Source organism: Pavona decussata, unplaced genomic scaffold (assembly GCF_977016875.1).
Source record: "Pavona decussata unplaced genomic scaffold, jaPavDecu1.1 SCAFFOLD_167, whole genome shotgun sequence".
Lineage (NCBI taxonomy): Eukaryota > Metazoa > Cnidaria > Anthozoa > Scleractinia > Agariciidae > Pavona > Pavona decussata.
Window position 1 is genome coordinate 340,264 of NW_028145578.1, and position 14,737 is coordinate 355,000.

Sequence of the window (14,737 nt, forward strand, 5' to 3'; positions counted from 1 at the left end):
AGTGCGTTCAGTCCATTGATACAGCAAACTCCTCCGTAGATCCGCCAGAACTAGTTACAAACTCTTTCCGGTTTTCGGTGTTGTTTGTTTGGTGCTGTTTTTATTTGCATGTTTGTTTGTTTGATTGATCTTGTAATGTATTATCATTTTCTGTTTTATTTTTATTTATTTCTAACACTTCTTCATTTAACGTCCACGCAAACATTGAGGCTTCAAGCTCTCAGTCAATAGGTAAAACAAATCCAGTCCCGGGTTTTGATCAGCCGCTCCCGCCGCTTGAGTACTGATTGAGTATTCGATTGCATATCGCAGCATCTCTAGCAAGCAGTGAAATATGGCAAAAAAAATCCCTTGTGCTTGCGTAGACAGTAAGACAGGCATCTGTTGTTTTTCATTTTTATAAGTAAGCGCATAAAATAAGCTTGTTCCGCAGGCTAGTGTTTAGGTCGCAAACCAGGCCTTAAAGACAGAAACAGTGTCCTCATGAAATCTTAATTTGAAAGCTCAATTTCACTGTTATATGTTCCAGAAAACAAATAATAGTATAAATAACAATAAAAACAGAAAAGAGCTTGATGAAAGATAGTTTGACTGCCATTGAGGTTTGCGCTTAAAACCGCCGTGAACTATCAAATATCTGTATGATACAGAAGACGACGACGTGGCCTCACTTTTCGTGCTAAACGGAAGTGGATGAAAATTATTCACGCACCATGATAAACAATAAAGACGACTGACACACTGTGCAACATGATATGCTAAAACAGCGTTGCATCCTGTTTTTAGTCCGCTATGATGACATAAATTGTCATTATACTTTAAAACTGTTGTACGTTAATGTAACATTTCTAGCAGAAAGGTTTGGGTGCATACACTCTGAAAATTAAAAAGTTGACTTCATTGTTACAGTGTGTGTCCAGTCATAGTTCAGCATCTAAGTTACAGTTACACTTCATAAACTGAGTATGCTGATTAAATATTTGATCTCGCAGCATCTATGGCAAGCAGTGAAAGCAAAGCCATACCTGAAAGTGACGTCACACCAGCTAGTGAGGAGACTTTGGATTTTGATGATGACACTTCGAAAGGTGAGGCGTCATGTTATTCTCTTAACAGAAGTCGTTGTTAAACTGTTCGATATAATCTTCACAGTCGAAAGAGAACTGAGTCAAGCGCATGGGCGAAGATACAGCAAACTCCTCCGTAGATCCGCCAGAACTAGTTACAAACTCTTTCCGGTTTTCGGTTTTGTTTGTTGCTGTTTTTATTTGCATGTTTGTTTGTTTGATTGTTTTTATAATGTTTAATCAGTTTTTTCTATTGTTTTCATATCTTTATTTAACATTCACGCAAACATTAAGGCTTCTAGCCTGTGAACGCTGACGAATTTCCGTCTGTCGCTTCGCAGGCCATAAGGCTTCAGGCTCTCATTCAATGAATGAGAAATCCGATTCCGGTTTCGATCAGCTGCCGCTATTTTGCTACAAGCGCCCATCACTTCGTCGTGGCGAAGGCGGATTCAGATTCCAAGACCATATTAGCAATTAAAGCGGAAACAAAACAAAACCAAAGAAAACAACAACACCAACAACAGCAACAACAAAAAAGGGTGAATATTCGCGAAAAGGAGGCAGGAAATGAATTCGAAGCCCTATTTTGACATTCCCCCTCCCCCCCCCCAAAAAAAAAAATGTGAATTAGCCGATGGCAAAAGGCAATCTTTATTTAAATGGCCAAACTCGTGCAGATATTATTGTGCTATACTATTATTAATACATTGAGTCAAACTGGAGCTAATTTCTGCGTGATAATTTAAGAAAATTTGGAACCTAATGTAATTGTCGAATTCACTCTAGACACTTTGCTTTACGTTCTACTGTACAAGTGAACGATAAATAGACATCAAAATTTCATGGAAAACATTTTCACTGGATATAACCACAGCAAACAACATGTGTTGTTTCATAAACTATGAATAGATTAAAATTTCGTTTTCCATGTATATCTGAAGTGACATTAGTTCTAAATGGCGCATCATATGACCAATAATAATAATAATAATAATAATAATAATAATAATAATAATAATAATAATAATAATAATGGCGAAAGCAAAATATTTGGACTTTGTATTTGCGTAGATATAAAAATATGTTTCGGACAGAATTATAAATAATGAAATCTTAATTACAAAACCTCAATCAAAATCCTATTTACAATTAAAAGTTCAAAATTCTATAAAATAAAGAATTCCATCTTGCAGTGATATCAAGATCATACAATCGAATTATACTAATGACGGCTAAACCAGTGTTCATAAAAAGCCTTAAGTATAAGAGCATATAGAAACGTATTTCAGATTTAATGATTGCTCTATCTTGCTACGAAAAGGCGTTTGCGAACCTCTGACGCATGCATGTACCGATCTTAATAATGATAATAATTATAATCATAATCATAATCATAATCATAATCATAATCATAATCATAATCATAATCATAATCAGAATCATAATCAGAATCAGAATCATAATGGACGTTTATCATGATCAGTCACCATTACATTTAAAAACTAAATTACAGGGATAAAATACAACCTTCAAAAATTAACACTACAATAATAATAGGATGACGTTTTTTTGTCCGAAACTGTTTGAGATTTAATTTTTTTTTTTGCGTTTGTGTTCGTTCTTGCGCTTGCTTTCATTTGCACTTGACAACAATATTTTGTTTTCTATGAAAGTTAAGTCTGCAAAACAGGTGTGTTATTCATTCTCCTGTGTGAAAAACGTCTGTTCGATAGGCTGGTGTTGAGGTCACAAACCAGGCCTTACAGGCAGAAACAGTGTCACTAACGCATGTCTCCTCCTTCAAATGAATTTTAATTTCAAGCCTCAATTTAACTGTTATATGTTCCAGGGAACGATTATTCTTCCCATTATAACAGTAGAAAAAAAGTCAATGAGATCAAATTTTTACAGCCATCGAGTTTTTGAGCATGAAACCGGCTTTTTATTGAAAGTAACGTCAAGTAACGGTATGATCCAAAAGACAACGACGTGGCCTCACTTCGAGCGCTAGACGGAAGCGGATGAAACTTATAATAATAATAATAATAATAATAATAATAATAATAATAATAATAATAATAATAATAATAATAATAATAATAATGATAATAATGATAAATAAATAAATTTAATACTTATATAGCCCAAAATTCATTTTATGTATATGATGTAATGCGCTTTAAAATAAGTTTAAAAATATCTAAAAGAAACTGTAGGAAATATGATAGTTAAATTACAAAATGGAACAAAATTATATTTAACAATAAATTAAAAAGCGGTAAAAAACTTATATAGTACATAGTCTAAGAATGTTTACGAAATTAACAGTATGCTTGTTTAAAAATATACGTTTTCAGTTGTTTCTTAAAAATATTTACACTACTTACAGCCCTTAGGCTTTCCGGAAGAGAGTTTCATAAAAATGGGGCAGCTACCGAAAAAGCTCTACCTCGGTTGTTTTGGCAGATCTAATTGCGGGGCGAGTTAATAAATTACTGAAATTTGATCTTAAATTATAATTAGAATTGCCTTTGAATGATATAATATTACTAAGATATGCTGGCGCTAGGCCATGGAGAGCTTTAAAAGTTATCAAATTTACCTTTAAAATGATCCTAAGTTTAACTGGAAACCAATGGAGATTAATCATCATAGGTGAAATGTGCGAATAACGCGGTGTATTCGTCAGTAACCTGGCGGCAGCGTTTTGAACGCGTTGTAACCTATTAACGTGTACGGCAGGCAAACCATATAATGTTGCATTACAGTAGTCAATTCTGCTTATAACAAAAGCTTGCACTAATGACTTTGCAGCTTCAAATTAAAGGCAGATATTTTCTTATACGCCTTATGTTATATAGCGAAAAGAAAGCTGATTGACATGTTTTGTTTATATGGCTGCGAAACTGGAAATTAGAATCGAACCAGACACCCAAATTCCTAGCTTCACTGACTGATTTTACTTGCGTGTCACCAACCATAGGGCTGACAGTTCTAACTAAAGTTGCTGGCGAGTTCCAATGAGCATAAATTCAGACTTTATTCAGCTTTAAGTTATCAACAATCAGCCACGCCCTTACGGTCCTGATACATCTTTCCATAGCACCTCTTGCTTCCGTCTCACTCATTGAACTGTCTGGCTTGAGCGACAAATAAAGCTCAGTGTCGTCAGCGTACGCATGCGCATTAGGCAAATGGTTCTTGATAACATGGAACAGCTTTATTAATGCTCGCATAAGCAGAGAACAGAAGTGGTCCGAAGCATGACCCTTGACCTCTTTCTTCACGCGTTGTACAGCGTGATAAGCTGAAACAATGTTGTAGCCTGTTTATATCCTGCCAAGAAATAAATTGTCATTATACTTCGAAACTGTTGCCTGTTAAAGCAAATTCATAACTGCTGGCAGAAAGGATTGGCTGTATACAAACTAAAAATTACAATTTTCGGTTTCAAAAAAGTTGACTTTACTCTTACAGTGTGTGTTCAGTCATAGTTCAGCATCTAAGTTATAGTTAAATTTTATAAACTTAGTATACTGATTAAACATTTGATTTCCCAGCATACATGGCAGGCAGTAAAAGCGAAGCCATACCTAAAAGTGACGTCACACCAGCTGGTAAGGAGATTTTGGATTTTGATGATGACACTTCGAAAGGTAAAGATTCGTGCTATTGTCGTAGCACAAGTCGTTTAAGACTAGAAAACCGTTCTGCTTTACGTTAAGAAGCTTTTATGTATAGACACACGAATTTAACGTAGCATATATTTGATGGAGTACAGTTTTTCAATTTCATTTATCTTAAGTTTTTATAATTATTGTTGTCTGCGATTTTATATATATTTCCTATTTCCCTTTACATCTGAAAAGCGCACTTGATGATCTTATATGGAAAGTTGCGCTATATAAATTTTACAGTTACACTTATAAGCTGAGTATACTGATTAAATTGAAATATTTGATCTTCCAGCATCCATGACAAACACTGAAAACAAAGCCAAAACTGAAAATGTTGTCAAACCAGCCGGTGAGGAAACTTGGAAGTGTGATGATGACACTTTGAAAGGTGAGGATTCATGTTTTTGTCTTACCAGAAGTCGTTTTTAGACTGGAAAACTGTTCTATGTTAATCTTCATAGTTGAAAGAGAACTGAGTTTTAATCTTAAAGTACTGACTAATTATACGATTGCATTTCCCAGCAACCAAAGCAAACAGTAAAAACAAAGCCAAACCTGAAAGTGACGTCACGCCAACTGATAAGGAGACTTTGAATATTAATGATGACACTTTGAAAGGTAAGGATTCATGTTATTCTCTTACCAGAATTCGTTTTTAGACTGGAAAACTGTTCTATGTTAATGTACACAGTTGAAAGAGAACTGAGTTTTAATCTTAGAGAACTGATTAAATATGCGATTTTCTTTCCCAGCATCGATAGCAAACAGTAAAAACAAAGCCAAACTTGGAGGTGATGTCACGCCAACTTATAAGGAGACTTTGGATTTTGATGATAACACTTTGAAAGGTGAGGATTCATGTTATCCTCTTACCAGAATTTATTGTTACACTGGACAATTGTTAAACGTTAATCTTCACAGTTGTAAGAGAATTGAGTTAAGTGCATGGATGAAGAAATAGCAAACGCCTCTTAACTGTAAACCCTACCCTCTCCTCCCCTAAGTGTAGAGCCGCTAGCCGCCGGATTGGCTAGAAACATTCTCTGGATTTTTGATTTGTTTGTTTTTTGTTGTCGTTGTTTGCTTGTTTGTTTGTTGGTTTTTCTTTATTTCTTTATTTACTTATTTATTATGGGATGAAAAGTGTTTACTCATAGTTAGTGATAATTCATGATTCTACTTGGATATTGCTGTATAACATGCAATGCTGTTCGTAATGACAATGTTTGAGTGGACGCTGCAGTGAAATTTAACAGTTCTTCTCAATACTGGAATGTTTGTCTTTGTCCAGTATCTAACTTACAGTTGACAATAAGTCTATGTATCGCTGATTATTTAAGCTAAACCTAAACGTATTCGTTTTCCCAGCATCCATGGCAAGCAGCGAAGTCAAAACCAAACCTGAAAGTGACGTCACACCAGTTGGTGAGGATACTTTGGATTTTGATGATGACACTTTGAAAGGTGAGGAGTCATGTTATTCTCTTATCAGAAGTCGTTGGACTGGCAAATTGTTCAATGTTAATCTTCGCAGTTGAAAGAGAGGTGAGTTCAGCCCATGGATACAGCAAACTCCTCCGTAGATCCGCCAGAACTAGTTACAAACTCTTTCCGGTTTTCGGTGTTGTTTGTTTGTTGTTGTTTTTATTTGCATGCTTGTTGGTTTGATTGATCTTATAATGTTTTATCAGTTTCTTTTTTCTTTTTATTTATTTCTAATACTTGTTCATTTAACGTCCACGCAAACATTGAGGCTTCAAGCTCTCAGTCAATGGGTAAAACAAATCCAGTCCCGGGTTTTGATCAGCCGCCGCCACCGCTTGAGTACTGATTAAGTATTTGATTGCATATCGCAGCATCTCTAGCAAGCAGTGAAATAGAAGCCATACCTAAACGTGACATCACACCAGCTGGTGAGGAGACTTTGGATGTTGATGATGACACTTTGAAAGGTGAGGATTCATGCTATTATCGTAGCAGAAGCCGTTTAAAGACTGGAAACCGTTCTGCTTAACGTTAAGAAGCTTTTATAGACACACGACTTTAACGTAGCATATATTTGATAGAGTACAGTTATGGAGTATTTAGTATGGGATGAAAAGTGTGTACTCATAGTTAGTGATAACTCGTAATTCTACCTGGATATTGCTGTATAACATGCACAGTGCTGTTCGTAATGGCAAGGTTTGAGTGGACACTGCAGTGAAATTTAACAGTTCTTGTCTTTGTCCAGTATCTAACTTACAGTTGACAATAAGTCCATGTATCGCTGATTATTTAAGCTAAACCTAAAAGTATTCGTTTTCCCAGCATCCATGACAAGCAGCGAAGTCAGAGCCAAACCTGGAAGTGACGTCACACCAGTTGGTGAGGATACTTTGGATTTTGATGATGACACTTTGAGAGGTAAAGAGTCACGTCACTTACTTGCCCTTTTATCATTAACATTAAATGTTGCAAAAACGTTGAGTCCACGGATGATAGCTTATGGAAAATGGTGTAGTAAAGGCCTCCTTTTCGTTAATTATTAACACCCTCCCTGTCCTCTTTAATCGTATAGCGTGGTTATTTTCAACACCACCCCCCCCCCCCCTGCAATATAGGCCCCTTCTTGTCCCCATTATTAGTATCAATCAATCAATAATAATCAATAAATCTTTATTTAAACACGGTAAAATCCATCAGGAGTATAAAAATTAGAAATAACCTAACTATCCTAAACAAAATTCAAACCCTGACTACAACTAATCTAACTAAAACCTGTTTTTCATGAATGCCGTGTGTAACATTAAAAATGAACATTAACTAATCTTTTAAATTGACTAAGAGATTCAGCTTCTCTCACATGACAGGGTAGGCTGTTCCAGAGAACTCTTTACAGTAGGTTATACAATTTAGAGCTCAAATAAAAGTTGACTGTTGTTCAGGTTACTGCAGGGTCACTGTCACAGAAATTTCTCTGTGTTTTGATCGAAACTGCTCAAATATTTGACAAGGAACCTTTTCTCTAACATCAAATTGCTCTTAGAGTACCTAGAATAAAATATTAACTGATTTCTCCTGGGAAGAACAAACTATAGTCAGTTTTTTCTCCATATACGCTGGAAGAACTTGAAAAAATTGGCCAATTCTTTCAAGTTTCAATCCATTTCAATCTTGGCCATTAGCGGCCAATGATAACTAACACTAGTTTCTGTGTTGTAGTGTTGTTATAGTAAACAAAACTGAACCATTATTTTAACGATTCTGTCGATGCTAATATGTTTTTTGGCCATTCAAAGTAACATCACAAATAGGTGATACTGCCCCTTTAAAATATGTGTGCTGAAAAATAGTATAGGGAATCAGTATACACACAATTCGCCATGACCTTACAGACAAATCACTCAACTTAATACCGAACAAAAAAACAATGAACAAATGATACCAACGAGCAAGCGACAACAAAACACAACGGCTTAAAACAACATGACAAAACCACACACAGCGTGACAAACACAGTACTCCCAAGCCGGTGTCAAAGATTTTTTCATCATAGTCAATAGCCCAATTTCGATATATCGTAATTGGGCTATTGAGCGACTGGTTATGAAACCTTGCCATGTTAACAATAGTGTTGCAATTTATGTTGGAAGGTCTGTTACGCCGCAAGATGTAACAACTAACGCAAAATGTAACATTAACGCGGAATGTAACAACTTTTGATGCAAAATGTAACATTAACCCGAAAGGTAACAACTTCTGACGCAAAATGTAACAATTTCTTTAACACGAATTGTAACAACTTTCTAACGCAAAATGTAACAACTTCTTTAACGCGAAATGTAACAACGCAAAATGTAACCACCTTTTTGGTGGATTATTACCAGTAAAGCAGTTCTATCGTGTATGATAACGGAAATATAAGCAATTTTCCAAAGCCATGTTAATTCTGACTAACGTCTTCAACAGTGGCTGACAGGTGTTGGTAATCGTTCGTGCCTTCGGACATGCTGTGCGAATTTTGTTTTAGTTTGTTGATAAAAAAAAAAATAAAAATTAAACAACTTTATTTAAGTGTCGACGTATTTAGCACTGTACCACTAATTGGGGAGGCTAAAATCAGTGAAATAAATACATAAACTGAACATAACCGTATGTTAAAAATCCCAACTGGTGGGAGGCAAACAACTTGGGTATTTACAGAACATGGCCTTGGATTTGAGAACGGGGCTACCGTAAAACAAATCCAAGTGGTCAGAGCGGGACTTGAACCCGGGGCCTCCGCTCTAACCACTAGGCCACGCCGCCTCCCCAAAGATATTAAAGCCTGGTTTACACAAACGAAGCGCAGAAAGATAAAAATTTGGCGTAATCGCGCGGCCGGGCTGCCTTTAGGCGCAAGATTTGATTCCAATATGGCGGAAAATGGCAACGCATGAGTAACTAGAATGTACGCTAAAAACTTGTCACTGTTTTTCAGTTTCCTTTCCTTACGCTTGTGCTTATGTTTGTGTCGTCCCGGTTTACACGTCAGTACGACGCAACGACGCAAGCACAAGCACAAGCAAAAGAGAATGGAAATCGTTCCATTCTCTTGTGCTTGTGATTATGTGTGCGTCGTTGCGTCGTACGTGTAAACCGGAACGACGCAAGCATAAACACAAGCGCAAGCCCAAGGCGCTTATGCTTGCGTCGCACCGATTTACACGTAGGTTTCTTGTGCTTCTGCTTCTGCTTCTGCTTATGCTTGCGTCGAACGTGTAAACCAGGCTTAAAGATTTTAAGTAAGTCGAGTTGCCGTCCATCCTAGAGCACGAACGGACAGACACGGACTTGGGATGACAAACACGAACATTTTTTTTAAACAAAATCTTGAAATGATCATGTCATCTGTAGGTTGGTATAATTTGCCTGTCGGGAGATGTTTAGCTTGACAAGAAGGCTAAATATCCTTCTTTATATATCAAGATCAGAGTTGTTACATTTTGCGTTGTTACATTTCGCGTTAAAGAAGTTGTTACATTTTGCGTTAGAAAGTTGTTACAATTCGCGTTAAAGAAATTGTTACATTTTGCGTCACAAGTTGTTACCTTTCGGATTAATGTTACATTTTGCGTCAAAAGTTGTTACATTTCGCGTTAATGTTACATTTTGCGTTAGTTGTTACATTTTGCGGCGTAACAAGGTCCGTGACCGTACACAATCCTTTCTTTTAACTTTCATACTACAGTTGAATATCTTACTATTGGTGACTTGCTCCAACACATTTCAAATTTTTTTGTGGTTTGTGCACGGTCAACGCCAAAAATGCTTAAAAAATATACAACACTAAAATGAAGTAGTTTGAGGGGCTACAAACGGGCTTAACCATTGCCTTTTATTAAGGACGGTGCCTACTAATACCGAAGTATTTTTGTCTGGTTTATGACTATGCGGGAAAAGCAGATCTTAGCAAGGGCCATTGGCGGTAACCATGCATTTTTCGGAGATAACTAAGCAATAATATCTCTAAAAAGCGCCAAAATATAAAGCAATGTATGGGATTTTTTTCTAATTTGAAGCTTAATTATCACTGAAAAATGCAGGGTTACCCCCAATTTTCTTATGAGATACCAAAAGCATTTGCTAAGTTCTGCTTTCTCCGCATAGTTTTAAACCGCGCAAAAATATCCCTGTATTAGTAGGCACCACCCATAGAAAACCCGAGCATCTTGAGATGCGCAGAACGTATGCGCAGTAACAATAGTAGGCACCGTCCTTAACTATGTTCTAATTATCTTAATTTAGCAATAGCAGAGGTATATAAGAATGATGGTAATGATGAATACGGGAAGAGGAATTTCCGTAACGCCGTCAACTTTTACACGGAAGGAATTAAAGTGAACTTCAAGGATGAAGAACTGAAAGCCAAACTGTATTGCAACAGGGCGGCAGCGCACTTTCGTTTAGGTGAGATGTTTTATTTCAATTTATTTATTTATTCAGCATTTATTTAGTTACTGTATTAGCACAACTGAGTTTAGACTTGCTACAAGTCGACCTTTTTAGACCGCGCGCGAGCGACGAAGTCGCGAGCGCCATATTAATTGGAAGAAGGACTTTTTTGGAAGTCTAAACTGAGTTGTGAAAATGAATTGGACCGTGCCTGAATTCGTTTCCAGACGCTCTTTCGCTCGTTCTCGAAAACATTTTTCGCGCCGATTTTAGCCGGTTTTACTACGTCCTGCTCCAACTAGCTTTCCTCGCGTCTCAGAGAACGCAGAGGTCTGGCCAGCTGCTTCAGCCTAAGGGTAAATAAATTTATTTATCTATTTATAATTTTTAGGGAATTATCGGGATTCACTAAGTGATGCGAAAGTTGCCACTGAATTACAACCATCTTATGTCAAAGCAATCATTAGAGGTAAGATGTCATAAAATTTCTGCCATCAGAAAAAGAAAGTAACGAGTTAACTGCAAAAATGTGCAGCCACGATATCTACCATACAATCTTTAAATTGACGGCCATTAACAATGTTTTGCAAAATATAACTTAATATATAGATCATGACTCTTCTACACCAGGTAGGCCAACGAGCCGCGAATTTATACAATATCCATCCGTTTTTTAGAACTGGTATTCTGTATCAGTGTGTATTACACGATGTATTATTGTAAAAGATGCTACCTTGTACACATGCGATTTTATATGTTTCAACTGAAAGAACAGTGTATTGCTGCACATCGCAAGTCAATGATTGAACAGAAACATGTTATTTTCTTTGAACCTCCCTACTTTTATCACACGTCGTGCAGATGTCTGACATTGCGCATGGCATAAACCCCATGACTACAATTAATTTGTTTATTGTATGAAGTGTTCGCGTCGCCTCTGTGTACATAGTAAGCGGGTTTCATCATTTAAAAACTATATCCTCTTATTGCGAAGACTAAGCGGCTGTTCATAAAGTGGTGTTTAAGGTTGCGTTCGATTGACCGTATTCCAGAATAAGAATAAGCGAAAAAGGTGTTAGATTTCTCTTTTAAGTAAATTTGGGAAGACATTTCTGCAAATTAATGCTGACACATGATAATTTAAGAGCCATTTTGTATTTTAGTAACTCCAGAAACCTCTTGAGGAATTCATTGAAATTATTGTATGTATTCCTATTCCGGAATAGGGTCAATCGAACGCACCCTAGCTGTATTGCAAAATGGCGATCCTTTTTCATCATCCTCTACTGTCATGATCATGATTCATGTGCGCAAACATAGAAACTAAATTTTGAAGTAAACTAACATGACTTAAAAATAAATCAAGTTATCATATATGTTTTTTAGGAGCAAGTGCTTATCTGGAGCTGAATCTGTTTGAAGAAGCGATCACGTGGTGTGATCAAGGATTAGCAGTATCCTTTGGTTCTTTCATGTAATGTTTAAAACACGAGCAGCAGTGTTTTATCGGGTTTTAGACCCGATAAAATACGTGCTGCGAGTTTTTAAACGGCCTCAAAAACATTGCTGGAAAACGCGTGTGTCAGGAGAGTTCATAACAATTATGCTTTTGTGAACGTTGGAGAGTAGCATACCAGAAAAACATTAAACACTGCATACTAATAAGGAGGTGGTTTTGTCGGGTTTTAAAACCACTGCACGTGATGTTTTGTCGACGAGTTTGATTGGTCAATGGCCTTATGAATTATTACTGAGTTTTTGAGTGCAGCATAAACATTCCCGGATGTAACAAGGTTGTTTTCATAATGAAAGGCAGTACTGAATTACTTGTATGTCCCCACACCAAACGTGCCTTGCCCCCCTCCCCCTTTTGAAAAAAAAAAATTAATAAAAAATGACTTGATTAGCATTCCTACGTTTTTACACTGCCACAGTTTAAAACATAGGATGCTCTGCAGCTCACTTCCTCGCCAAGCAGTGACTGATTAACACAATTTGACACGTAAAAGCAAGTTTTAGTATATATGTATATGCCTTATTATTCTTATCTGATTGCAGTAGTTGAAAGAGAACACAAGAGAACCACTTTAATGTACGCCATTTTACCCCTACTTTTACCGCAAAAAACCGCTTCAAAGACCATGTCAGGTAACAATCGAGTATCGTTGTACTCAAGAACCCTGAGATCCAAAGAAATTGCCGCCAGCTTCGTTGTAATGCTACAAACATAGATGCCTTTCATCCCGTCCGGGCGCTGAGGGCCGATTCGCACTAGAGATCTGAGAGAAGTTTTCCGATGAATTATGGCAAAAGCAGCCGATCAGGTACAACTAAAAATTGTGATTATAACGTCTCATCGAATTTACCTGCTTTTTTTACAACGTAACAACCTTAACTTTGAAAAGATTGACAAAGAAAATGCGAAGCTGTTGGAACTCAGAAGCAGGTCTCAAAAGGTATTGTTATTTACTTTATTTTAATGAATAGTTTCTTAAGAATAGATTTTGTGTTAAAAATACACGCTAAAAGGTCACGGCGTTTCGACATCTCCGAGGCCATTTTCAAGTGCGAGTAAAAAAATAAAAATCTTAGCATAAATATATTACAAACAGTTAAAAATCGGTAAGAATGTCATGAACGCTAAAATGTGATAAAACATGTCAATGACAAGTATTTATAAAGTTTAAAAAGGACATAAAACAATGAAACAATGAAGTAATAATGAGGCTCGCTAAGAACTGGTCTAAACAAATAATTTAGCGTGGACAGAGTCGCATTGCTTGTTTAGTGATGGTTTCAGCTCTTGATAAAAAGCATTTCAAAAATAAGGCAGTCGAGTTTGTTTTGACACTTTATTAAAATTTTAAAAGTTCGCGCAATGTCATTTGGAGCCATGTTGTGCTGCTCCCTCAGGTGTTTTCCGATTGTCGATCCCTTATGCTCCTCAATTCACTGGTGAAGGTGTGGGCACGTGTAGCCGACATAGCCTGCATCGCACAGGCCACACTGAAAATGATACACAGCGCATTGTTGATTTACAAGGGGTGGCTTGTCTTCCCTCACTTTTATTTCATCCTTGATCTTCCGACTAGTGTAAACCGGGCTGATATCCACATTGATCTTCCGACTGAGGTCTCCAAGTTGTCTGCGCACTACGTTTGCAGATTTCCGATTTTTGAAAGGCAGCACTATTCTGATTGGGGCTTCTTGCTTCTCTGATACTTGCTGTTGGGTACGTGAATCCTCAGATACTTTTGAATCAATGAATTGTCTGATGGTAGAGATCACAAGTTTGTCTGGGTAGCGCAGTTGGAAAAAGATCTCTTTGAGGCGTTCACATTCCTGATGAAAAAGCTTCCACGTAGATGAGAGTTTAAATGCACAGTTGAGCATGATATTCAGCAATGACCGTTTATATCTACTGTTCACTTGGCTGTGGTAATGTAACACTAACCCAGTGTCCTTTGGTTTCCTGTACACCTTCGTGTCTAACCGGCATTCATTCCTGATTATTCTTCGCGAAGCGAGGTTTATAAATTTGTCGGGCCGAGCCAGCCCGAGCGGAGCTAAGCCGCGGGAATTCGAGCGAAAAATATATTTATATATGTGTATGTATGTTTATATATTTCGTTGAAGGTGTCCGCACTGTTGCCTAGCAACAGTGAAAAACAAAGTATGAATGACGTCAGACTGTCTGGCGTCGTCTGGAGCAAAATTTGCATACATCGGGAAAGTTTGCGTGCCGGACCAAATTTCAACTACAATGTTCGTCAATATTCACTGGATACAGAACTATCTCTCCAGAATCTTTTCCCTTTCTTCCAGAAATGTTTTTTGTGAAAGATTGCATTGACGAAATTACGCGTTTTGTGGCCGCGGTAAAATAATTTTCCGTGGGAAATAAATTCATCGAACACGACAGCGCTTCACGCACGTTGTACATTCCGTCGGGTCAGAAATAGATTTTCAACCGCAAACTAGCCTGTGGAACCTCGAAAATACCATGCTCATCAAAATAGTTGCCATGTTCAGAAACCTTTTAATCTCCTCATTTGATGCTACAATACGAGTAAA

The 14,737-nt window shown here is 37.1% G+C and overlaps 1 protein-coding gene, 1 long non-coding RNA gene and 1 pseudogene across 2 annotated transcripts in view; 2 read left to right on the plus strand and 1 right to left on the minus strand.

Annotated features, from left to right (window-relative positions):
- Nucleotides 1-891: 891 nt before the first annotated feature.
- Nucleotides 892-5,554, plus strand: LOC146464237 (uncharacterized). The gene is made up of 2 exons (XR_014868560.1): nt 892-1,100; nt 5,040-5,554. It is a non-coding gene; the product is annotated as an uncharacterized LOC146464237 (long non-coding RNA).
- The window catches only part of LOC146464238 (uncharacterized), a 17,567-nt gene continuing 8,310 nt past the window's right edge, over nt 5,481-14,737 (plus strand). Inside the window, exons 1-7 of the mRNA XM_085130041.1 lie at nt 5,481-5,538; nt 6,604-6,660; nt 7,058-7,153; nt 10,517-10,678; nt 11,055-11,132; nt 12,050-12,117; nt 13,069-13,119. Coding sequence (XP_084986167.1) covers nt 5,481-5,538; nt 6,604-6,660; nt 7,058-7,153; nt 10,517-10,678; nt 11,055-11,132; nt 12,050-12,117; nt 13,069-13,119 — 570 coding nt within the window. The remainder of the gene's footprint in view (nt 5,539-6,603; nt 6,661-7,057; nt 7,154-10,516; nt 10,679-11,054; nt 11,133-12,049; nt 12,118-13,068; nt 13,120-14,737) is intronic.
- Nucleotides 13,084-14,737, minus strand: part of LOC146464239 (uncharacterized) — a 1,953-nt pseudogene continuing 299 nt past the window's right edge.